We start from the raw sequence: 25,428 nt of genomic DNA, 5'->3' as shown, positions 1-25,428 counted from the left end.
AGAAAGAAAGAAAGAAAGAAAGAAAGAAAGAAAGAAAGAAAGAAAGAAAGAAAGAAAGAAAGAAATCAAGGTCCTCCTCAGACACATCATGGCTCCTTCACTGACCATCTTAACCTTAAGCAAGCAGTAGTGGTTTTATTTTTCTGTACCTCAATTGTCATCTGTCTGCCCTAGGCTAGATAACCTCAAAGGTTCCTTCGAATTATAAATTTGTGATCCAAATCAGAAGATGGGATTTGGAGAGAATATAGGAAACAAAAGGTCTCCCTCTAGAAAAAGCAGCTGCAAAATGGTTGAATGATCTGAACACAAATCAATTTGTCAAATGCTCAGTTTGCAGCCCTCAAGAATTTTGACAGATTTCCACCAAAAACATAGGAATCAGGTTAAAAATGGTCCATAATTCAGTCCAATTCTTTAACAATAGCTTTATCAGGAGATATGCTGGGTGGGTCAGCCCCAAAAGACTGGGTTTGATCACCTTGGTTGACTAAAAGAGGTGAGATTCCTAGACTTTCAATGTAGGTAGTTGGAGTCTGATGGCCTTTGCTAAAATAGAACCTGAACCATTAAGGCAGTTTACCTGTCTCCTAGATCGTTAGGAAAGGGCAGTAGTTCTCAAAATATAGTCTAAGGACTAGATGTTTTTCAAGACTCTTTCAAAAAAGTCTAAACATCTAAACTTTTCAAAATAATACTAAGACATTTTAATTTCAAATACGATAAATATTGATATAATTCATATAAATAAAAGTTCTGATTGAGGAATGACAAAAAATTTTAAGAGAATAAGAGGGTACTGTTATAAAAAAGAACTTGAAAACGATAGGATAGGCTGAATCCTACAAAATCATAACAAAAGGAGGCCAGTCATCAGTAAAAAAAAGACACATGATGGTTTCATATATCGCCTGGATAGCTTGAAAAGGGAATCAAGAAAGTATATTATTCTCATTAATTTTCAAAAAGACCTGAAACTATTCCTTTTTGTCTTTTTTTAAAAATGTAACTAAGAGGACTAACTACTGATAAACCATTTCATTTCCTTATTTCTCTTTTTAAAAAAATTCAAACCATTATTCTTCTCTTTAGTAATAACCACATGTACATCTTAATCATAAATGTAATCCTTAGGTAAACTGAATAATTTGTATAAAGCTCCTTTATATCTAGGTTAAGATTGTGGTTCACTATTGGTTTAATTAAAGCTAGTCTGTAATTTTAAAAGTAAAAGACAGTTTGCTGAGTTTTAATTGTTGCAAATATAGTATCTTAGATAACTCACACTATAATTCTCAATAGCTGCTTATTTCATTCTAAGAACTAGCCATGGATAATCATTGCAAGGACAAGAGGTTTAAATTAAATTCTCATAGGAAAGGAGCCCTTTCTTGGATAAGTGAAGATAAAAAATCTATATTATATTATCAGACTATAAACTCCTAAAAACCAAGTCTACATTATTCTACTTTTATACTGTCCATGACTGATATGTTGTGCCAACAAGTGCTCAAAAACATATCTTTCTTAAGGTTGGCTTTTTAAAAATTCTACTGAAATATTCATTGCATAAAGCAAAAGAAATTCTAAATATAACTACACTCTGACCCACAAAACTGATCTGGTTGCAACCAATTATAGAATGTAGGAATGTGGAGAAAACTCAGAAAATCCATGTTCCTAAGTTTCACCAATAAGGAAAATAAGGCATACAGAGATAAATTAACTTGCCCAGTCAAACATCTTGGGGCAGCTGAGTGGCTCAGTGGATTGAGAGCCAGGCCTAGAGACTTGGAGGTCCTAGGTTCAAGTCCGGCCTCGGACACTTCCAGCTGTGTGACCTTGGGCAAGTCACTTGACCCCTACTGCCCACCCTTACCACTCCTGGGCCAAGGAGGGTTCCTAGCCAAGATGAAAAAAGGAGGAGGGTTGGGCGTGGGGCTAGCAACCCCACCCTGTAAAAAAAAAAAAAAAAAAAAAAACTACATCTGCTAAAGAAACTGCAACCTAAAGTAGGGGCAGCTGGGCTAGCTCAATGGATTGAGAGCCAGGCCTAGAGACGAAAGGTCCTAGGTTCAAGTCTGGGCTCAGACACTTCCCAGCTGGGTGACCCTGAGCGACTGTGTGTCCCATTGCCTACTGGTTGTGGCCCTATGCTCCTAGAATGGAGTCCCAGGATAAAAAATAAAAAAAAAAAAGTCAAACATCACATTAGTGAAAGGATTGGGACTAGAACCTCAGTCTCCCAAATTCTTAACCAGTGTTCTTTCAAATGTAATTTTTTAAATTTATTTTTTGTTACATTTTAAGTCCAGAGCACTCTCTCTCCCTCCTGACTTTGCACTATAGAAGGCCATCATTTCAATCATTTCTCTCTGTCTCTCTGTCTCTCTGTCTCTCTCTCTCTCTCTCTCACACACACACACACACACACACACACACACACACACACACACACACACAACTGTGTATATTACTATTTATCTTTCTCTAAAGGTAGATAGCATTTTCCTTTATAGGTCATTTATAGTTAATTTAAATATCATAATACTCCAAAAAGCTTAGTTATTCATAGTTATTCTTCAAACCATATTGCTATTAACATATGCAACGTTCTCTTGGTTTTGCTCATTTTGCTCTTCATTATTTCATGAAGAATAACTTCTTTAAAATATTATTTAATTACATTATCTAATTTAAAATTAATCAATAGCTGGCTTCCTAGAAAATCAAGAGCTTTTTTCCCCCTTCTTTTTTTATATCTCATAAAATATAGCTATCAAAAATGCTGATATAATCAAGTGAATCACTAATTTTAGTCATTTCAAAGTAGTTAAGATCGTTGTTCCTAACCTTGGGTAAATCTTCCCTTAATTCTTTTGACTTTCACCTCACCTGATTTTTTAATTTACTTTGGCATAATTACTATCTGTTTATTAAGTCTTTAGCAGAAAAGGCCAAGAAGTATTCTATTTCTTCTATACCTTCAATTTTAGCTATCAGAAAGATTATTTTAAACCAAAAGATCTTCCATCAATCACACCAGGTAACACGAGTGGTGCCTGGTCTTAAAAGAATACGAATCATAGAATTTGAGAATTCAAAGGGACCTTAGCAATTCACAGACAAAAGAATCCACCCTATAATATATACAACAAATGATTATCTAGTCTTTCCTTTAAGACCTCCAAGTCTGAAGAACCCACTACCTTTAGAAGCAAGCCATTCCACTTTTGAACAGTTCTGACATCATAAAGTTTTCCTGATATCAAGCCTAAAATTTTCCTCTTTCCAACGTCTACCCATGGCCTCTTGGACCAGAGAGTCCAAATCTATTCCTTACTTCATATCATAAGAGCTCTTCAAATATTTTAACAAAGTTATCATGTCCACTACTCTCAGTCTCCTATTCTCCAGGCTAAACAATATTTTTTAATAACCATCATGTATAATGGAATGAAAAACTTTAAAGATCAGTCTTCCTCTAGACATTTCAACTTACTGATACCTTTCTGAAAACATGTTTTTTAGAAATGAAGCTAATAACTTCGCTGAGATATGATGAGGGCACAGTATAACAGCATTATTACAACCTTATTCCTGAAGAGTACGAAATTCAAAGCAGCCAGCCCAAGATCCTATTGGCTTTTTTTGGCTGCCACATCTACTGGCTCAGTAAGCTTGTAGTCCACTAAAAAACTCCCAGATTTTTCAGAACAACTTTCTAACCAAACTTCCCAATATCTAGCACTTTTAAATTGATATTTTGTACCAAAGTGCAAACTGTACATTTATACCTACTCAATTTTGTCTGATTAGATTTTGCCAAGATTCTTTTGATCCCTAACTCTTAGATCTCCTGGAGTACTGCACCTGCCACAATGACCTTAAACCACTAATGACTCTGTGAGTCTAGTCTTCCAAAAAGTTCTGAATCCATCTGACTATATTACCAACTAATACATATTTTATCAAATGTTTTACTAAAATTTAGGTAAATTATATTCAAAGCATTAACCTCATGTGTTATTTTATTACTTTAAAAACTGGTCTGATCTGACCAGTTGTCAATTAAGATACACAATGACCCTTTTATAATAATAGTTTATTTTTCTAAATGTTTGCCAACTATCTCTTTAATGATCTATCCTAGAACTATTAGGAGAACTTAAACCTGGCTCACTGGCCTATAGTTTGCAGATTTTGCTCTCATTCTTCTTGAAAATCAGGATAATTGTACTTTTTTCATCTTGTGGTAACTCTCCTGAATCTTTCAAATATTGTTCACATTGACTTAGGAGTCATATATTCCAGTAATCTTCTGACCAAAAGAAAGTAGTTCATCTGGGCCAGGAGGTACGCTAATTAAGAGATTATTATATTTGACTTCCAGTCAACAGAACAGAGTAGGGAGGAGTTTGTTGGGGAGAAGGGAAGAGGGCATCTCTCTGTTTACCTATAGTTGGTCTGACTTCGCCATGTATTTATAAATGATAAAAACATCAAAGTCAAAGTAATTATTTGCATGTAACAGACTCACTAAGTAAGTAAACAGTAAGTACTATGAGGACAGAAAGAATATATCATTTAAATTTTATGTTATACAGGCCTTCATACAGTACTCTACATAAAGTATATAGCTTAACAAGTATCTGTGAAATGGTATTCCCAGGTATAAGTAGAAAAGTTCATTCTAAAGTAAAATACAAAATATAGTAGTATCTAAATTTTGTATTATTCAAATCACTATTATTCTCCACTATTGCAGATAATCAGAGAGAACTATAATAGCATAGTTTATGAAAAGTATTATATATTTCATCAATAAACACTTATTTCAACAAGCCTTTATCACTCCTATCCAGTCTTCAATGGCAAAAGTAATCAGTTACAAATGGTCAAACTTAATTATCAATGTGACAAAGTATTATATAGAATTAATAATACTTGGCTCACGTATATATAATTTACCTAAGTTTAAAACCAACCTTCTTCCATTATATAAGAATTTATTAAATGTCTAATATGTACCAGGCACTGTGCTAAATGTTATATATTAAAAAGGAATATACAGAACTATCTTCGTTATTAATAGGCTTACACTGTATTGAGGAGAGAAAAAGCAAATAAATACAAAGTAATTTCTGGGGTAGAATGCACTAGCATCTAGGTGTGTCAGCATGGTTAGGAGGTAACCATTGACTTAAGCATCAATAAGGAGCAACTATATTTTACACATTGGGTACAGCCTGTAAGGTACAGAAAAGGGACATGGAACATCATTCTGGAAAATAAGTGGATCAGTGTAGCTGGAATACAGAGTAAGGTACAATAAGCCTTGAAAGGCAGAACGTGTCCAGACTGTAAAGGACCTCAAATCTCTAATTGAAAAGTCTGAATTTTATCCTAGGGGCAACAGATGACCATTAGGGTTTCTTGAGCAAAGAAGTGATCAGATATTTACTTGAGGAATATCATCTTGGTAATTTTGTGAAGGATGGCAAAGAATAGAGGTAGGGATTTCCTGTTAGGAAGCTATTGCAATCATTCAGAAAAGAGGCAATACGGTGTGATATATGAATGGAGAGAAGGTGATGGATGCTTAGAGATATTATAGTGAGAAAAGTCAAAAAATGTGACAACTATTGGATATGGGGAGAAGGGAATTTGAAGTTAAAAACTTGGCTTTCTAGGAGAGCTATATTCTATGAGAAATAGAGAACTAAGGAAGAGGGAAAGTTTTGAAGGGAAAGATGTTTTTTTATGTGAGTAGAGAGAAAGAGATGACACAGCCATGAAGGTAAGAGAAGAACAAGAGAGAACAGCATGACAAAAACTCATTTTCCACAGATAACCCAAGACAATGGGATCAAGTCAACAATATCAAATGTTCAGAGGTCAAGAAGGATGAAGACTGAGAAAAAGCTATGAGATTTGTCATTTTAAGGAAACTTTGGAAAGAGCAGCTTCAACAGAGTGACTTAGCACTTCAAGGGAAGAAAGTAAAGGCAGAGAAGATATAATGGCTTGGAAGACTGGTGAAGAACGGTGGAACTTGAGTTTACAGTGAGAACAAAGAATAGATTCAGGAGGAGTAAGATATAGGCAGAGGTAGAATGATAAAAGGTTGTCAGAAAAATTTCAGAGTTCCTGATCATGGAAGTAAAATACTTATAAGTAATGATGAGACCAAGAGTTCAACCTTTACTCTGTGTAACTGAGATGGAGAGAAGGTAAAAGTCACAGGCTTTGAGAAGGTTGTTGAACAAAAAAGTCAGAACATTTGAGGAAACATCAATACATATACTGAAGTCCTCAAATATAAAAGCAAACATCAGGGAGATTTGGAAGAAGCTATGAGCCAATACTGAAATCCTTGAGAGAAGAGAAAGAATGAACTAAAAGATGGGAGAGAACTGCCATCAGATCTACTGTAAATAGTGACAGATCCAGATGAATGACCCTTTGGAGAGGAAGTGCTCCTGAGTGATCGCAGAAAAGAGCAAGCCCTCTACATATAGCACATTGTGCATGGGTTACTATTTCTTTAAGGTCTTTTTTGTTTAAGCAAAATGTTACACCCCAAATTATCAATTTTACTTCTGTAATGTCTTTAAAAGGTAATGCAAGCTTTAAGATTATTTTTAATCATTTCAACCACATCCAAAGCCAAAAACAATTCAAATATATTTAGATTAAAGGACAGAACCATTGCACGGAGGCAATACAAAGCTCAAAAAACAACATCAGGCTTTCAGAAAAGCAATTAAAACTAATCACCCTCCAAAAATTGAAATGCACCTTTAAATTGTTTTCCCTCATGGACAAGGAATTATTTACATCCAAGATCATTATCCATCCTCTTCTCAAAAGCAATCTTAAATCTCATTGCCTATATAGTATTTTCAGACTGAGGCATCAAATAATGTACAATATAGCAGTTTAAGACTATTTGTACCAATTTTTTTCAAGAGCATTGTTTTTCTAAAATGTTACAGCAAAATACAACTAAGCAAAAAGACCTAGACTATTAAAATAATATTTTTAAGTTGTCAATCCAAACTGAGTTTTTACTTCTAGTAATATAATTAAATATGACTTTAATTTAGAGAAATAACCAACATTTCAGCCACCAAAGATGAGAGAAACTACAACTCTTGTATTTTTCAATTATATAATAGTTTTTTGTTTTTTTTTAATATAGCAAAAACTTAGAGATGAAAATTTTGTGAAAATATTGTATCAGGAATTAGTTGTTAATCATTTCTAGTACACTCCTATGCTCAAATATATTTTTCCCCCTTAAAGCTGAGAATATATAGCTTTCGATCTGTTAATATACTGCTGAAAGTGCATTCTATGCAACCCAATTTTTTTTCTAAAGGGAACATTGCAAATTGCCTTAGATGGGCGATAATGAAAAAGCAACACCATTTATTAATTTTGTATAAGTTATTCTCCACCCTAGAGATTCCTTGGAGGGGAAGAACATGTCTGAATTTCACCATTCAGTGCCACAGGCAGAAAGTGAAGCGAAACTAAACAAGAGCATCCTGGAGGGAGAGAAAATGCCTTGCAGCAGCAAATGACCTACTGTACACCTCACTAGTGAGGTTTTGATGTTATCATTTGTTAATTTCAAGAAAAAAAGACAATTACCAACAGTTTTAGTTGATGCTGATAGAACTATTTAACTTTTTAAAGTTTTTGATCAAAAACAACATATGATATTCAAAAGGCTGCATATTTTCAAAGGCTAATTCCAAGTAAATTTGCATGAAAACTTATTTCCTTACTATTACAGAAAATGCAAACTAAGAACTATGTTGAACTATTTAAAGAATTAACAAAAATTCTTGACATGCATTTCTGTGCATGAATATTCTTTCAAATATTTTAAGACCAATTCATAGTAAGCAAAAGATAATTTTATTCAAATATGCAGCTCATGGTATGAATAAGCAAGGACTCATTTCCCTACTGAATTGATAACTCTTTTAAGTAATAGTTCATTTAAAAAAAATCAACACTGTGTTGGCAATTTGGAATCATAACATCCACGTGTATTTGCACATACACACATATCTATTCCAAAAGAGAGAAATATTTTAATAAAATGCACACAGAATTAATCAATTAATCCTTAACAGCCAAGTGATTTTTTTAATTATAAAGTACTTTTTGGATAACATATACTTAAGCTACACTACAATAAAGATGCATACACATATATAAATTACTTAATTTATATTGACTATTTAAAATCTACATTTATCCACTAAGATGACAGGTCATTTAAGTCATCCTGCCATAAAGGAATTGTTTTTAAATGTTCTATTTTATGTATGATCCCTTAAAATTTTTTAAATTGCATTGTATTCAAATACCTATCAAGTCATATTAAAGAATAAAGAAAACAAATAAATTTTGCAAATATAATAGTTTTCTTCATGATGGGACTAAAGTGCCCTGATTCTAATAGAAAGAAATTGTATAATAAAAAATCACATGTGACTATAAAAGATCTTAGCTAAATTTCCTAAAGGTTTATAATACCACCTAATAATTATGTAATCTGTTTCTCCTGTTAAAAACAGATAATCAACTAAGATTCAATAAGGTCACATATGACCTTATTTATACAGAACAATTTTTTCCTCTTAAAAGAGCTTGTAGAATATAAAAACTAGAAATCATTTCCCCTTCTTTCAAAAATATACAATCTTCTATTATGTGAAATATTAAAGCCTGACTACTAACAACATATTCCCAAGCTCTAAACAGAAATAAGAGTACACTGTGTTTTGTCCTTTCACAGAAGGCACTCTCACTCAGCAGATGTATCTGTATCAGACAGGAAGTATCTATAAGATGAATTTAAATACTGTGAGACACACCCTCTTTGACTTGACATTTGTATTTATAAATAAATGCTTGCTAATAATTATCTGTACTACAGGCAAATTTCTTTAGTTTCTAGATATTACACTCTCATCCTGAGGAGTATCTCCTAATAGATCTAGCTCTTTTCAATTAAGAGTCACAAAAAAAATAAAACAAGCTTATAACCTATGAGGTGATAAGAACTGATTCTAAAAGTGGCAGTAAGGAGGGTAAGATATTGATATCCTCTGTTCACTTTTAGGAAGCAATCTGCTATAGCACCTCAGGTATACCTGTTCATGTCTCTGTTCTCTGCTTTCCTTAGGTCATAACATTCATATACCTAGGAAGAATGTGAAGTTATCTAAGAAACACAAGCTGGCATAATGAAGAAAGTCCTATACTTGGTCAAAAAAATATGACTCACTTATTAGGAACCCAACCTCTGATACTTAATTGTTATAACCATGGACAAGTCACTTCCTCCTCTCTGAGTTTTAGTTTTCTGATCTATAAAATGGGGATTACAATATGTGCTAAGTATTTGCATTAGAAAATTACTGAGGAGACAAAAAAGAATCCTTGGAATGCAAAAAAATGCAAAATCTACATTAAACACTAATAAAAGTTTAACATTCAAATCATATAAAGAAATTACCCCAAATGAAAAATACTAAGAGCAATTCCCCAAATGATAAGTAGTCAAATGATATGAACAGTTTTCAAATGAAGAATGTCTCACTATAAACAACTATTTGAAAACATGCTAAGAGAAACACTAATTAATTAAAACAACTCTGAAGAATCACTTTAGACCCTGGAAATTAATTGGGAAAGATGGATATCACTACTAGGTCTATGCCCCAAAGAAATCAAAGAAAGAAGAAAAGGATCCACATATATGTGTGTGTGTGTGATAAAAATTTTATATGTATATATATGTAAAATTATATATATATATGTATAAATTTCTATCAGTTCTTGTAAAGCCAAAAAATTGGAATTTAAGGGGAATATCCATCTATTGGAAAATGGCTGGACAAATTAAGGTATAAGAATGTAATGGAATACTACTCTATATTAATAAATTCTCAAGAAAGAGGAACCTGGAAAACACAAACTGATGAAAGAGTGAGCAAAACCAGGACAACTTTAACATTAATATTGCTAAAAGGAAAAGCAACCCCCATCACTTAGCAGAGAGGAGATGAACTCAGGGTGCATACTGGTACATTTTTTTTAATCTAGTCAGTATCAGGATTGTTTTGTCTGACTATGCACATTCATTTTAAGTACTTTGTTTTTCTATTTTTTCCAAAGGGGAGAGAAAATGAAAGAAAGAAAGAAAAAATTGATTTGAATAAAATTAGTAAAACAAAAAAAAATTTTAAAGAAACTGGAAAAAATGACATAAAATGACATCAGTTATTGTTGGCAGGGCTATGGGAAGAAAGGCATATATTATTAGTGGCCTTGAGAATTAGTGCAATTGCTTGACTATCCTTCTGGAATTAAGCAAGAAAAAAATAACCAAGTTGTTCACTCCTAAAACCCAGTGATCCTAATACTAGATATACATTTCAAGAATGTCAGAGAAAAATACAAAGTTCCAACATATACCAAAATATTTGGAGTATAGTCTTTGTGAAAACAATAAAAACAAACCAATAACAAACTGGATGTGAGTCAATTAGGAAAAAAGCAGGGGTATTTCAATATAATAGAATATTATTTTGCAATAAGAAATGGAAAACATAAAGGGATATAAAGTTATGGAATAGAAAGAACATAGCACTCGATATGGAGTCTTTGAACTTCGGTTCAAAGCCTGGCTCTGCTACTTACTATGAGACTTCAGGCAAATAATAGTTTTCTCATTTGTAAAATGAAAAGATTGGAATAGATGACTTTGAGATCCCTTCCAGCTCTAAATCTAAAATCTTATGAATTCAAAGAAGAATGGGGGAATTGGTATTAAACAATATAGAGTGAAATAAGCAGAACCAAAAGAACAATTTCTATACCAATAAATGTGTAAATGAAAACAATAACTAAAATGTACTACTACAACTCAGGAATTGAAAGCAAAAAACTAAAAAACTAAAAAAACTAAAGAAGCAATCATGGCCTTAGAAAATGAGAAATAAAATAATTTTTACTTCTCCTGATTGAGAGATGGGGGCATTCAGCAGAGAATATTATTTATGTTTGTGAAACATAGTAACTATACCTGGTATTTCCAATTATTTTTTTCTTTATTAAAGGGGGATGGTTCAATCCTGAATTATACAGGGAGAGGGGCATATTTACAGAACTGACTATAAAGTAAAAACAAAAGCATCAATAAAACATTTGAAAAAATAATATCTATAGTGCTTATAAATTTGTTGTAAGGCTCAAATAAGATTATGTAAAGCATTCTGAAAATCTTAAGGCATTAATATAAAATCTTAGTATACAATAGCTAAAAAAGCAAAGAGATTAATAAGTATGGCTCAAAAAATTACAGACAGCTAGGTGGTTCAGTGGTTTGAGAGCTAAACCTAGAGATGAGAGGTCCTAGGTTCAAATTTGACCTCAGACACTTCCTAGCTGTGTAATTCTGGGCAAGTCACTTAACCTCACATTGCACAGCTCTTACTGCTTCCTGCTTTAGAATCATTATTGATTCTAAGACAGAAGGTAAGGTTTTTTTAATTACATAAAACATAGATGAGTTTTAATACATATACTACATAAACCTAAAAAATTTCCTATTGGATTTCTGAGTATCTTAATTATCACAAATTACTAATGTTAAATAGATGATATTTCTTTAATCTAGACAGTCATGTTGTATCTGTCCAGAATTACTCTCTGGAATGCCTTTTACTTAAAGAAAATGTAAGTTGCAAACACTGTAAAAATTACAAAGTAATACATTTACAAAATATATAAAACTTTTTTCAAACTACATCCATTCACATATTTTAGTCTTCAAATTTATACTTTATATAGCATTTATTTATACTCTACATATTTATGCTCAATATGGAAAATATTCTTTCAATCAGAATTTGTAATTAAAATATTTCTGATAAACCTTACTTATACAATCTATCAGGAAGTATAAAAAGTAACTGAATGACTTAATTAGAATGCTACTGTGATTTTGTGTTATAAATTCACTTTCTGTGACAACCACACTCTTTAAAATGCTACCTATTTATTTTTATAAGAATGTAAAATATTGGTCATACAAAGACCATTAAATTTGGATAAAAGGGTCAGTGTTCTATTAACAATAGCTGTTTTGATGATTTAGTGCATCTCTCATTTTTTAAGTTTGTAATCAACTAAATCACATGCTCAAAAAATACCAGAAATGACTGAGTTTTAAGATCCATGTAAAATTAACAAAAGCATAAAGGCTAAAAAAAAAAAAACACAACAAAGGAAAAGAAAAGCAAGAGTGTAATGCAAACCTGACCTATCCTCTAATCTTTTCTTTATAAATCTAGGCTACCCAAGAATCTTCAACTAATTATTCCATTTTATTGATGGCATTTTTCCCTAGGGAAGTTATTTTAAAAGTTTAACCCCTGAGCAAGTCATGGCTTCTCCTGCCTTTGAAAGTGTCAAGTGCATTGATTATAACTGCAGGAAGTGTTACCTTCTACCCAGAGAATCTCACCCTGCACAATCTTAAACACTGTCTCTCTTCCAAAACAGCTTTGATTCAGCAATTCAGACCGCTTCAGCTGATATTAAAGGAAGCAACACCACAGAAAGGGGATCAGCAGTTAAAACGAAATACAAAGAAGAAAAACTAGAACTTGGATATAGCAGCACAAAGCTCAAGAGTAAAGCAGATTTGAAAAAGACATCAGAGTGACTAAAAAAAGAACAACATGACAGAAATTAAACAAGATTTTTTTGTTCACTGTCTATGCATTTAAACTCATCTCAACCTCCATTGAAATTCTGATCATACTATGCAAACCCCAAGGCTTTTGACATACTTTCAAAAATCCACACCCCCTCTTTTTCTTTTCTAATTCTCTAGAGTCACTTCTAGGTATCCAATAAATGAGAAAGAAAAATGTATAATTTGGATATGCATATAATAGAAAACTATAAAAATTTATAAAAAGTACAAGGCAATATTTTCACTTAAAAATCATCCCCAAATATTTTAATATTACATATAGCTCTCTCTCCACTCCTTGTAGTTTTTAATGAAAAAGCCTTATTCTTCTTTTCAAAATCTTTATTTTATGTCCTGTACATTAGAGAAATCTTATAATAATATTTCAGTTAGGTCGGTGTCAAGGGAACAATTTAATACATGTTGTTATAAATTATTATGTACGTATATGCTAAAGCATAAGAAGATTTGAAACAAATAATTAACTCAAAATTCATTGCAAAATTCATTCAACTCCAAAGTACATAACAATGATGGATATGGAGAGGCCAACAGCTATCATAGAAAGACTCATTCACATCTATCTTAGAAATGGTACCCAAAATTTCTGAAAGTAATTGGATTTTCAGAACTGCAAGTGGGTTTTTTCCAATTCAGTCATGACAGGGCCAGAAGGTAATGATACATCTGCCATGATGCAACAAGCAGACCTGTCTTCTGTCAAGAGTTGAAATCATAAAGGAATAAGCTGTCGTTAACAACCTCTCTCCAAACACAAGAGCTGTCATCTCATTGTTTTCCTTCACTGGCATAGGGGCTGGTGTGGGTTTATATACCCTGTCAGTTCAGTAATATGCTAAGCTTTTAACCTTTTCTAGGATTCATGTCTTGAACAATCTATGAACTCTATTATGTAATAACTTCTATTTTCTTTAATTAACATTTGTTATGAGTTAAGATTAATTTTTTGTCTTGAATTGCTAAACTTATAAAATTTACGTCAAAATGATTCAGTTCTAAGATTTTTATAAGTCCCCAATATTTTAAACAGAAATTTTTCATTTTATTAAATATTGTTCTTAAATGTAGGATAGATGTATCATAAAGGATTTTAGAGGTTTATGTTCATATATTCATATATACATATATAAAATGAACACAAATATACACGTATAGATTTATACACAAATATAGTAATAAAAATATATGTATATGTGTATTTAGTAAATCTATCTTAAGGAATGGTTATCAGTGCCAGAATATTACTAAGAGAACCCATGTTCTAAACTAAATAAATTCTTTCTGGTAGTTATTGAAAGTCACTATATTTATAAACCTATTATTACCAAATCAGATTTAAAAGAATCTAAAGAACTATCCAGTTTTTATGACTCCTGACCATGAAACATTGTCTTCTCATCACATTCAACCTATGTTTGGAACTATGTATATGTAATTACTTAACCTTGACTTTAACTTTTATTAAATTATTGCTTGACTATTATTATCAGGTATCATCACTCTAGTAAATAATTGTAAGGTAAATGCCTCATATAGATAAGTATTTCTATTTTCTTGCTTGGCATTCATATTTACTCCCTAGATTTCTACTGAAATTTCCACATGATCACCTTAGTCATATTCTGGTTTCTTCATTATTTAGAGTCAAAATGATCTTGTGTTTAATCTGCAAAGGACTTTGAATACAGAGATTATGAGTTAAGAGACAGATATTAAAAAAAAATACACTAAACCAGAATAGTAGTAAAATATCATACTCTGTTCCTTTGTGACAACCTCTAACGATTCTGATCACTTTTTGAAATAAAGTGTTTATTATCCTGTAAACAATTAACTGAATTATTAACCAGTGTGAATAAAACCAAAAAAGTCCAATAAATTATAAAGCAAGTACATAAGCATTAGCAGGTGAAAACTAAACATCATCTTGATACTAAGGAATATCAAAGATAAAAAGTTAAAAAACTATATAAATCACCAAATTGAAATTGCCAACATAGCTAAACCAAAAGTCAATTCACATTATAATAATCTTCTAGACTATAGAAACTCCAATAAAAAGATGATCTCCTGAGGCTTCAAAATTTACTTGAAACTATACTGAATTTCTTATATTTCCTAGAGTAAGATACAATATTTTGTAACTTCTAAATTTAAACAGTTTCTTTACTTAAAAACAAGAAGGAGTGACTAAATAGGTGACTTTTTCAAAGATTTTATAAGTATTCATGGCAATGATTGATTCTTAAGTAGCCAGGGGAAAGGAGAGGTTTTTTTTGGTCAAAGTTTATTTGGGGGTGAATTTAATTACTGAAATTAATTTTTTAAAAAAAGGGCAAGACATTTAAGAAATTAGAGAAAAAAATCCATATTTAAGATAATAAATAAACACTTGTTAGCTGAACGAGGGGCTAATGGAAAAATGGCTTGTGTTTCACTTGTTCTCCTGCTAGTTATAAACAAGTAGCAAAAGGATCTATAAGTGATGGGAGATTAGACCAAGAAAGACTCAATTCTAAACAATTAAAAACTGCTTGGTTAAATAAACTAAATAATCAAGGGTTTTTTAACAATCAAAATTTATTATATGCAATAAGCATTCTTAAATATCAGAATGATTTGCCAAGAAGGGCTATGAAAAAACATATACTTAATCAAATTCTCATCAGTGTCTGTTGACAAAGGTTAGATGAAGAGAAGGAGGAGAAGGAGAAGGAGAAGGAGAAGGAGAAAGAGAAGGAGAAGGAGAAGGAGAAGGAGAAGGAGAAGGAGAAGGAGAAGGAGAAGAAGGAGGAAGAGGAGGAGGAGGAAGAGGAGGAGAAGGAGAAGGAGGAGGAGGAAGAGGAGGAGGAGGAGGAAGAGAAAAAGAAGAAGGAATAATTATAATAGAAGCTCACAATCATGGAATCAGAATTAGTAATAGTATTATTAAATATGTCACAGTGCTGATTGACTCCAAAGGCTAGCAATACCTACTGTACTTACTGTAGAGAAACCTTACACACTGCTTATCTTTTTTTGTAGGGTATAGTCATGCAGTGAAGCCAAGGTAAGCTTCCTAAGAACTCTGTTAAGTTTTTTTTAAGTCTTTTTTTAAAGTTTTGTTCAGGAAATGTCCTTATAAAGAATGATTTCTAATTTACAAACAAAATATTTTCAACTCCAAATTTGTAACTTTTATTAGTCCAATTAAAAGTAAACTCATTCTACCCATTTGTTTTATGTAGTGAATAAAAAAAGTTGACAGACAAATCAAGATATTCATTTTGCACTGTATTGGCACAAACCTCTAAGCTCTCAAAAAAAAATTGCTCTTTTGAAAAAGATTCTTGATCTTGAGTTTTAAGAATTGATAAAAATAACAACAAATGCATTATTTTAAACATATCTATCCAATTTTAATTATGAAAAACTAGTACTTAAACACTTCCCAATAAAATATGACCCTCAGATGCATACAACATTCCTGAAATAAATGATTGCTCATATTCTAAGATAGGATGTAATTTGACTTTATTCTGTGAAAATCCCTCTTTGAGCACAGAAAAAAATAAGCTTTGTACTCCTCCCAAAAGATTGACAGTTCACAAAATTTATGAATGAAGCAGCAAAACACAAAGAGATAAATATTGATATGAACAATTGCATGACAAAATGGAACAACAGAATCTTAAATGTAACACAAAGAAAATATCTGAATTTTACAACAAATATCTTTTCTATAAATGTTGATTTCAGATGAGTAAATAAACAGATAATTTACAATTTTATTTTGTTTTGTCATTTCCTAATGACTTGTGCAAAATGTGAGACTTTTGCAAAAATGAATCAAGATGCTAAAGAATGACTTCTCTTTTTTTAAAGTAAGAGTACAAATACTAAAATTAGATCTGCATTTTTCTGTCAAGGAATAAGATTTATTTAGTTTCAAACTCCACTGAGCAACAGTTCATGAAAAGCTTATAGCAATGTTGTCAAACTTCTTTTCAATTTTGTATTTATCTGTGAGATAATGCTGTCTCTCCCAGTAAGAGGTAAATTCTTTGAGGGCAGGGAGTGCCTCATTTTTCTCTTTACATTCTCTACACCTAGTACAGTATCTGGCACTTAATATATGCTTGCTGCATTTAGATGAGTGATGTTCAAAAAATTACTCATTGATTGGTATTTCAAGGAGATGAATGTGATGAAAAAAAACACAAGAAAAATTTAGAATGTCAAAACTTCATTGCAGGGGGAACTTTCCAAAGGTATTTTTTTTAGTTCCTATTCCCTTACCTTTTTTCCTTTGTTTAACAAGATAACACAACCCAATATTTCATGTAAGAAAACTAATTACAGTTTGAAGATTAAAATATAGTTCAGGGCATATTAAAATGCTGAGCACATACATTTCACAAATCTGAGTGAAACTGAAGATGTAGTTTCTAATACATGGTAAAACAACTAAAAATAACAAAAAAGAAATAATTTCACTTACATCCATAGCTCTTTTAATATAAGGTATCTGTGTGCCACTGTCCAGATCTTCATTTATAATAAGCCTTCTAGCCCATTGACCTGCCCTGACAACACCACTACCATGAATTAAAACCATCAGTTTGTCTGGATTAGTCATTGCATCCTCACTCATAAAGATAAAATTCTTTGGTTCACTTTCAGTAGCATCTACCTGTAATTAAAAAGAATTGCATAGTGAGTACAAATTTATGTTTATTCATAAACAAAAAACATTTAATGGTTGCTATTATAAATTATGAAACAAGGATACACATATCATACTGACATCACAAAGCAATGTAAAACATTCATCTGAAATTTAAATTACCATTTTTCAGCTGAGAAACAAGAAAGACATAATGAAGTTCTTTAGTATAATGTTATGAAGGAGGAAGCAAGACCCTAAATGTTGTACTTTATTTGAACCTACAAGAAAAAAGATCCATTTGGAACTATGCTTATAGATGGAGAATCAAATCAAATCTTTTTTTTGCTATAAAAGTAACTAATGCCTAATGGAACAACAGAAAGTTACTAAAAACTTCTCAAGAAGGGTCTGTCATGTAATAGAGTTTCTTTAATGCTCTCCATATCCATTTCTCAACATATGTAGTAATTAATTTATGAATCAAAATGATAAACCTATTCTATTACATATACTTATTCCCTTGTTATCTATGATTATATTAACCTATAATTTGTTATATTCAATAATTTAAAAAATTTTTGACATATCATCTAGTCTTACCATTCTCTGAAGGATGACTACTTTGTTAGAAGATAATTTCTAAAAGGAATTTCTTAGTCTTGTGAAAATTATATTGTGACACATAAATCAACCCAAAAGAAAAATCAACCTGAATTTTTCCATGTAAAAATTGAGGTTTGGGTATTATTTAACATAAAAACTGACTTTAAAGTGTAGTGTAGTGAAAAGAACAATAGATTTGGAGTCAGAAAAACTAAGTTTGAATCCTGATCCCCACCCCTCACTTACTAATTGTGTGATCATAACCTCTTTCAACCTCAGTTTCATTACTGGCAAAGTAGATATAACAATTATAATACCTACCACACAAAGTTGTTGTGAGAAATAAGATAAAGAAAGCTTTTAAAGAGCTTTGCAAATTATAATATGCAAACTCTAATATATTATATAAATGTCAGTAGTTATTATTAAGAATATTACTTCTTTCCTTCATGCCCTATTCTAACTATAAACATTCCTAACTAATTCTTGTTTCAGTGGATGAACTGATTCCTCTGACCAGCTATGGAATGAATCAACTTATATATATAAACATCTATAAAACTAATATTCATTATATTGCTAAGGAGTAGTAACATCCATGGTAGGTTCCCTCCATAAATGGTGCTCAAAAATATCAGACAGAAATCAAGAGATGTGAAGGTTATTTCTTCACTAGTTGCTACTACTTTGTAATAACAATAAACTCAGACAGAAGTGGACTTTAAGAGTCATCATACCTGGTATACCTCATGCATTAAAAACAAACAAATCAAAACTAACCCCAATTTGATGGAAAGTTTCAACTCTGAAAGGCTGATTTATGTGTTGGATAGCATGATTTTTTTGAACTTCCTCACTAATACCAATGAATTGTTAGCAGAAAATTTCAGAAAAGATTAGCTTCAAAGGCCAAAAATAATCTTAGCTTCCAAACTTTTGTTGCCATTACCACCATCATGACACCAAAAAAAAAAAAAAAAAAGAAAAGAAAAGAAAAAAAGAATGGAAAAGCTGAAAACTGAGTTATATTAAAAAATAATCTCCTCAGTTCTCAATGATGGTCTTATAATAGAGTGTCTATACAGACAAAATTTTTAAAATATCAACTATTTATGTTGGGCTGATAAAGTATTTCATTATCTCATATGGGGAAATATCCAGAATCAAAATAGTCATATAGTCTAAAAAGGCATCTAATAGAACCAGGACTCTAACCAAGCTTTGTCACTGACTTCTGAGGCTGATTATTTTTTCAATCAGGTTAGCTGATGTTCCTCTCACCAGTGGAGACAATACTTTCCTACTTCAGAAAGCATATTAAAATGATTAATAAATGCATATAATCACAAAGCAATTTGAATGTAAAGGTCTACATATATGGGAAATATTAAAGGGGAATAATGGTAGTCTTATTATTAATAACTGCAGTAATAAAGGCGTGAAACTTAGCAAAATTACATCAATTTTACATGCATTTGGAAATCTACAACAAAGCAATAGCAGATGATAAAAATGGATGAATGAAAACAAGAAAATACCAAGGAAAAAGAATGAAAAATAACGGCAAAAGAAACAAAGATAAAATTAAAATGACTGCTACTGAAAATCATACCTACAGATTATAAGCATGAATTAGAAGGCAATAAAAAAATGGTAAAAATAAGATAGCTGTCAGTTCACAGTATACATTGGTCAAGATTTGTAAGAGACACTCCTAGTCACTCCCTTATCAAACATGAAAAAAATAGTCATATTAACAATTCTCTAAAGAAAATCAATAAGGTTTCTTATTACTATAATAAGAGAAATTATCAATAAGATTCTTGTCTGTGATCCCACTACTATTCACTTTCTCATTTGTTTTTCACTTTGTTTTTTACTATAGTGTGTCATTTTGCGGGGAGAGTAGGGGAGTAAAGGACACTGAATCAACTTTTCAAACACTGATAATGTTGAGTTTCTGAAGTCCAGAAAAATCAGATTAATATAAAAATACAGTTAACTTTCTTTAGGATACAAAAATGTAATTGTGCTCTATTTTTAAAACATTACTCAAAAAGATCTTTGAAGGTAACCATGTCAAAATGCGCTTGTTAATTTTAGTTGAGTAAATGAAGTTAAGACAATTAAAAGTAAGTGAAAAATGACTTCTACGTGATTTAAGGAGAGCAAAATGATTTTGGAATGACTGATGATAGAAGACTTACTTATTTTCCCCCTCATTTTAATACAGCACTCTGAACCAATAAATTTGCTAACAATTACTTACTATACAGTTAATTGTACTAACTTTATAATATAAAATATTTCTAGCTAAGAAAAATTTAATATTTATTTCATTTCTTAACCTTAAATTTAGAACCCGCCCCATCTTTTTTCCCAACCAATTTAACTTCAAATAGGGCAATTAATTAAAAAAACTTTCACTAAGGAATGAACATAAAGGTCATTCTTTTATACAACCTCACTTTATTGGCAAACCAACCTCAAATAATATTTAGTTCTACTCACGGTGAGACTGCATAGAGCAATTTTGTAGATGTTAATGATTCAGTTTTGAATTGTTGTAAACTGTATAAATTCTGATTTTTCACCAGAACATAATATAATGAATGAAATGTTACAGCCTTGTTATTTAGTTGCCTTATTTCAGTCAATAATCTATACAAATGGAAAGTGAATTGTTAATAATGTAAATTTAAAATTTCTAATTTTTTAGCTACTATTTCACAAGCATTCATTCAGTTTGACACCAAATTTCAAAAAAAAAAATTTTTAATGTGTTTTATTCTATTCATTGGTAACCAGGGTGGTTTTTAAATTTAGTATGTGATATATTATGGAGGGGAAAAACATTTCATGCAGTATTGTCAATTTTTATCTTTTAAATTATCAAACTATATGAAATCTCACAATGAATCACAATGGATTTAACTCCAAAGATAATGTGCATGTCCCTTCACATAAGCAACACTATTTACTGCATTCTTATAAACTTAATTCAGCATCAAAACATACTAGAAAAGCATGCCAACTGGCCCAGTGGCAATACTCTACACTACCTTTCAGGAGACCGGGTTCAATATCCAGCCCTGGTCTCTTATGATCCAAGCCAGCAGGGCCTGAAAATGGAGCAAAAGTGGTGTTATTCAGTCCCTGAGATGGGGGACATCTGGCCTCACTTTAGTCAACTGTATGCAATGTCTGGTTAATATCCAAGCAGAACTGAGAGGCTAAAAAGGCAACTAAGAACTCTCATTTAAGCAGAAACATGGTTGTATCAGGTGATGGTGGGGGAAAATATGCCACTGGGAAAGAATATAAGCAGGATATATGAAGTCAAGAAATAAGTCACCAATAACATACCAGTAAAATTTTAAGTGAAAATTATAAGGGACATATTCATGCTCTTTACTTTTAAATTTTTTAAGTTCTCAAAAAATATTGTCTAAGGAATAATTAATAAAAATTTGCTCCAAGTTGCTTAAATCTAGTTTTAGAGAAAGGAATAATACTGATTCTTAGCCAACTGTTCTGCTTTTCTGAGAAAAGAGTTCTAAACATCTAACATAAAAAACAGAAGCTACACCAGAGATTTTGCTAACCATTATCAGTATATACATATAAAAGCATACAAGTTAAAGAAACCTCCCACTACAGAAGCCCACCTCTCAGTTCAGGAGAAAAAATTGATTTTTGTTAAATCTTAGAAACTCAATAAATCAGGATTTGGTTTCATTTCTACTTTTGTTATAAGCATAGCAGAATGTATAACTTGAAAATAGAGAGAACCCTGGTTTTAGGTGTTATCTAAAATAAAGCACATTAACCTATTAATATTTGGTTGGTTCTTACATTACATTTAAATTAACATCTATAGATTTATATTTTCATTAATCATGTCAGGTTTTCTTTTAAAACTACAAATACTCATTCTACTTTAAAAATTACATATACCAGGGGCAGCCAGGGGGCTTAGTGGATTGAGAGCCAGGCCTAAAGATGGGAGATCCTGGGTTCAAATTTGACCTCAGACACTTCATAGCTATGTGACTCTAGGCAAATCACTTAACCCCCCCCCATTACCTAGTCTTTATTCACTTTTCTGCCTTGGAACCAATACACAGTACTAATTCTAATATGGAAGGTAAGGGTTTATTTTTAAAAACTTTAGAAAATAATTACACATATCATCAATGTTATTTTAACGCACAACATGAAGTCCTTTAAATAAATTATTTAACTTAGCATAAGAAAATTTGTGAGTGCTAGATTATGGATATTGGTAACAGGCTAGTCAAAAACAGCACATGTTCTGATTTAAGAAAGATAAACCTAAAGAAATCAGGTCTTACAACACTGGTAAATTCTCAACAAACCTCCAAAGTGGAATATATACACATATTTCAATCATGCAAAACAGGACACTGAAAAAAATAAAAGTAGATGGGTGCTTTTTTCACATCTTTTAAAGAACAGACTGAATTGGGGAGAGAGAAAGAATGAAGAAGGTGGCAATAATCTGGAAATTTCCTTTTAGAAGAACAGCTTTAATATTTAACCCTAGTCTCATGATTAAAGCCAACAAAGCCTAAAACTAGAGAGTGAGAATATGAACAAAAAGGTTTGGAGAAACTGGCTGGGAAATGAATGTGTTTTATGTGTAGAAAGAATTTGGTTTTTATTTACTTCAGAATAACCTGAAGTCTATAGTTACATGCATGACAAAAGGAACCTAGCAACTAACTAAGGGGTAGTTTTTTGAGCTTTTGGAGCCCCATAGGAAACAAAGCTTTTCCAAGGAAGTTCCATAATGTGCCATCAAATTTAGGAGTGAAAGACTAACAATTGTTATGAAACTCTCATATCCCCCAATTTTAAAGACGGTCCATGATAGGAGTTTAGTAAGTATTCCAATAATAAAACTTTTCCCCTGTGACATGTAATAAATCATCAATTTTGGTACTTCACAAAAAAGTTAAATTTCTATTAATCCAACATTAAAAAAAAATAAAATGGCCCATAAGAGTATTAGGTTAGTAACAGTGAAATCGTCATTTATTAGTTTGGTATAATAGAAAGAGCCTGGGTTCAGAATAGAAAGATTTGAGTCTCCAACCTATTAACTTAGTAGCTTTTCAACCTCAGGCAAGTTATTCTTGACTTCACTGAGACCAAATTCCCTTACCTATAGCAGAGAGAAAATATCTGGCTATCTTGCAAGGTTATTTTGAGGATCAAATCAGGAAATACACATAAGAATGCTTTGTAAGTTGTAAAACACTATATACATAGGAGTAATGCAGTTACTATTAGGACTTTTCCGTGTCACAGCATAAGATATTAATGGGAAAAGATGTCAAAAAACACCATATAGGCCAACTTCCTCATTTTGAGTAAAAGGAAATGTGCATAATATTTTATATTTTATACTTTGCTTTAAAAGATACATGAATTTTCTACAAAATAGAAAAGAGATTTTTCCAGCCCTTTCTTCAGCAGTACAACAATGTGCAACAATTTAAGAAAAGTATTCAATTCTCACAAAAGGTGAGAGGTGGTATTGCACATCAAACCAAAACTGGAAAGAACTCTGGGGAAGGAAAGTGGGAAAAGGAAAAGAAAGAAAGAAAATATAAAAGAATTGGAAGAAACCAGGAAATGATATAACAATGCAAAATCCTTTTCATTCTAAAGGCAATGTAGAATACAGATATTCTTAACTTCCTTTGAAATAAACATAAAAATACTTCTGTTAAAAAAATTAAAAGGCTGCAACTACCAACAATTTGGAAATAGGTCTTGATCAAGGACACATGATAAAACCAGTGGAAATGTGGGTCGGCCATGGGTGGGGGGAATGCGGGGGGGTGAAGGGGAAAGTAGGAGCATGAATCATGTAAATATGTTAAAAATGAATATTAATAAATGTTTAAAATTAAAAAAAATTAAAAGGACAGGGGCAAATTGTAGCCCCAAATGTTCACTGAATGTTTATCATTCTTTTAAAAGCATGGGTATCTCTGGATTAAAGAATTAAGAAAGGTGATCTACAAGAACTCCCCCACACATGTTTTATAAAAGCAGAGAGGATAATATCAAATTACAATGTACATAAGCTGTTTACCCTAACAGTGTAATCTTTTCCCAAAGATACAATGTAGCATTATTGACAGGTACTATATGTTAAAATCTAGTCTGAATTAAGTATCATGAATAAATAAAATCTTAAAATTCAAAAGTAGACAAGGTTTTTAAAAAAATTTTAATAATAGTTATATTTAGAAATAAAAACAACAGTGATAACTTGAAAAAAATAACTTACTGGAAGTGAGATTTTTTTCAAATTGCAATCCTTTTCCAGGAGCTCATATACATATTTAGTAATAATCTGGAAAAAAGAAAACAACAAAAAAAAACCCATCAAGACCTGATATGTTCTCATTCAAGAACAAAATATGTAATTAGTTGCTTAATAAAGACATGTATTTGATTGTATGTGTATATAACCTATGCATTATGAATATATAGCTATGGTTTTATTTTACTCATAACAACTAAGAGCTATCACATAATTGTAGGAAAAAAGCCAGTATCAAAGTCAAGAATATCTGAGTTGCACCTTTTTGATTAAGCAACCCCAATGACAGTAGAGCAGGGCAAAGAACTGCAGATTCTCCTCCCTCCTTCCCTATTTTCAATGCTGCCCCAACTTTCCCCATAATCTGAACCCCAGTCATGTTAACAAGGCACTGAGAACCCTTTTATGGAGACTGGTGAGGATGAGCAAACACAATAGGGAACTATGGAAGCTTTCTGAGTCAGGAATGACATTAGACCTGCCTGGGCTTCAGGAATAAAAGTTTGGGAGCCATGGGAAGGCATGATTAGAAATAGAAGAGAAAGAGTTGCAAAGACAGAAATTAGGATGCTACTGCATAATATGGGTCATGCAGGAGAACAAAAGTATTCTCTCTGAGAAAAATAAGGAAGTAAAACTAAAGGCCAAAGAAGAAAGCCTAGTGAAAAAAAGCCCAGAGCTTCTGCCATCCTCATAGACTCCAGAAGGTAGAAAAGTATTTTGACTTTAAAAGACTACATATAGACAAAGCCAAGAAGAAGAAGAAATAGTTGCCAAGTACTAGTTGCTATGAGAATTCCATGAGAGGTAATCATATCCTCATGACAGAGCTGACCCAAAAGAAAGTCCTCACTCATCTCCAGTAAGTTCTAAAGTGACCAAGTTATATTAAGTTTCCATAGGCTCCGGACAGATTCTAACTGTCCCCTGGGTCCAGTTCAGGCTCCTGCTCCTCTCTACCTTTGTGGGCTGGGATTGGGGTGAGGGTAGTTGGGGAACAGGATA

The 25,428-nt window shown here is 31.8% G+C and overlaps 1 protein-coding gene across 3 annotated transcripts in view; it reads right to left on the bottom strand.

Moving 5' to 3' along the window:
• The window catches only part of FAM172A (family with sequence similarity 172 member A), a 466,248-nt gene that overhangs the window by 384,780 nt on the left and 56,040 nt on the right, over positions 1–25,428 (bottom strand). For 2 of the 3 annotated variants that reach the window (XM_044662804.1, XM_044662812.1), the window contains exons 3-4: positions 24,388–24,453; positions 17,292–17,483 (exon numbers count right to left, since the gene is read on the bottom strand). In XM_044662804.1, the coding sequence (XP_044518739.1) occupies positions 17,292–17,483; positions 24,388–24,453 (258 nt within the window). The remainder of the gene's footprint in view (positions 1–17,291; positions 17,484–24,387; positions 24,454–25,428) is intronic. The other variant, XM_044662820.1, reaches the window with a different exon arrangement.

This window comes from Gracilinanus agilis, chromosome 1, assembly GCF_016433145.1.
Source record: "Gracilinanus agilis isolate LMUSP501 chromosome 1, AgileGrace, whole genome shotgun sequence".
NCBI lineage: Eukaryota > Metazoa > Chordata > Mammalia > Didelphimorphia > Didelphidae > Gracilinanus > Gracilinanus agilis.
The sequence above is the reverse complement of the archived record's forward strand: the minus strand, read 5'-3'. Positions and strand labels throughout refer to the sequence as shown.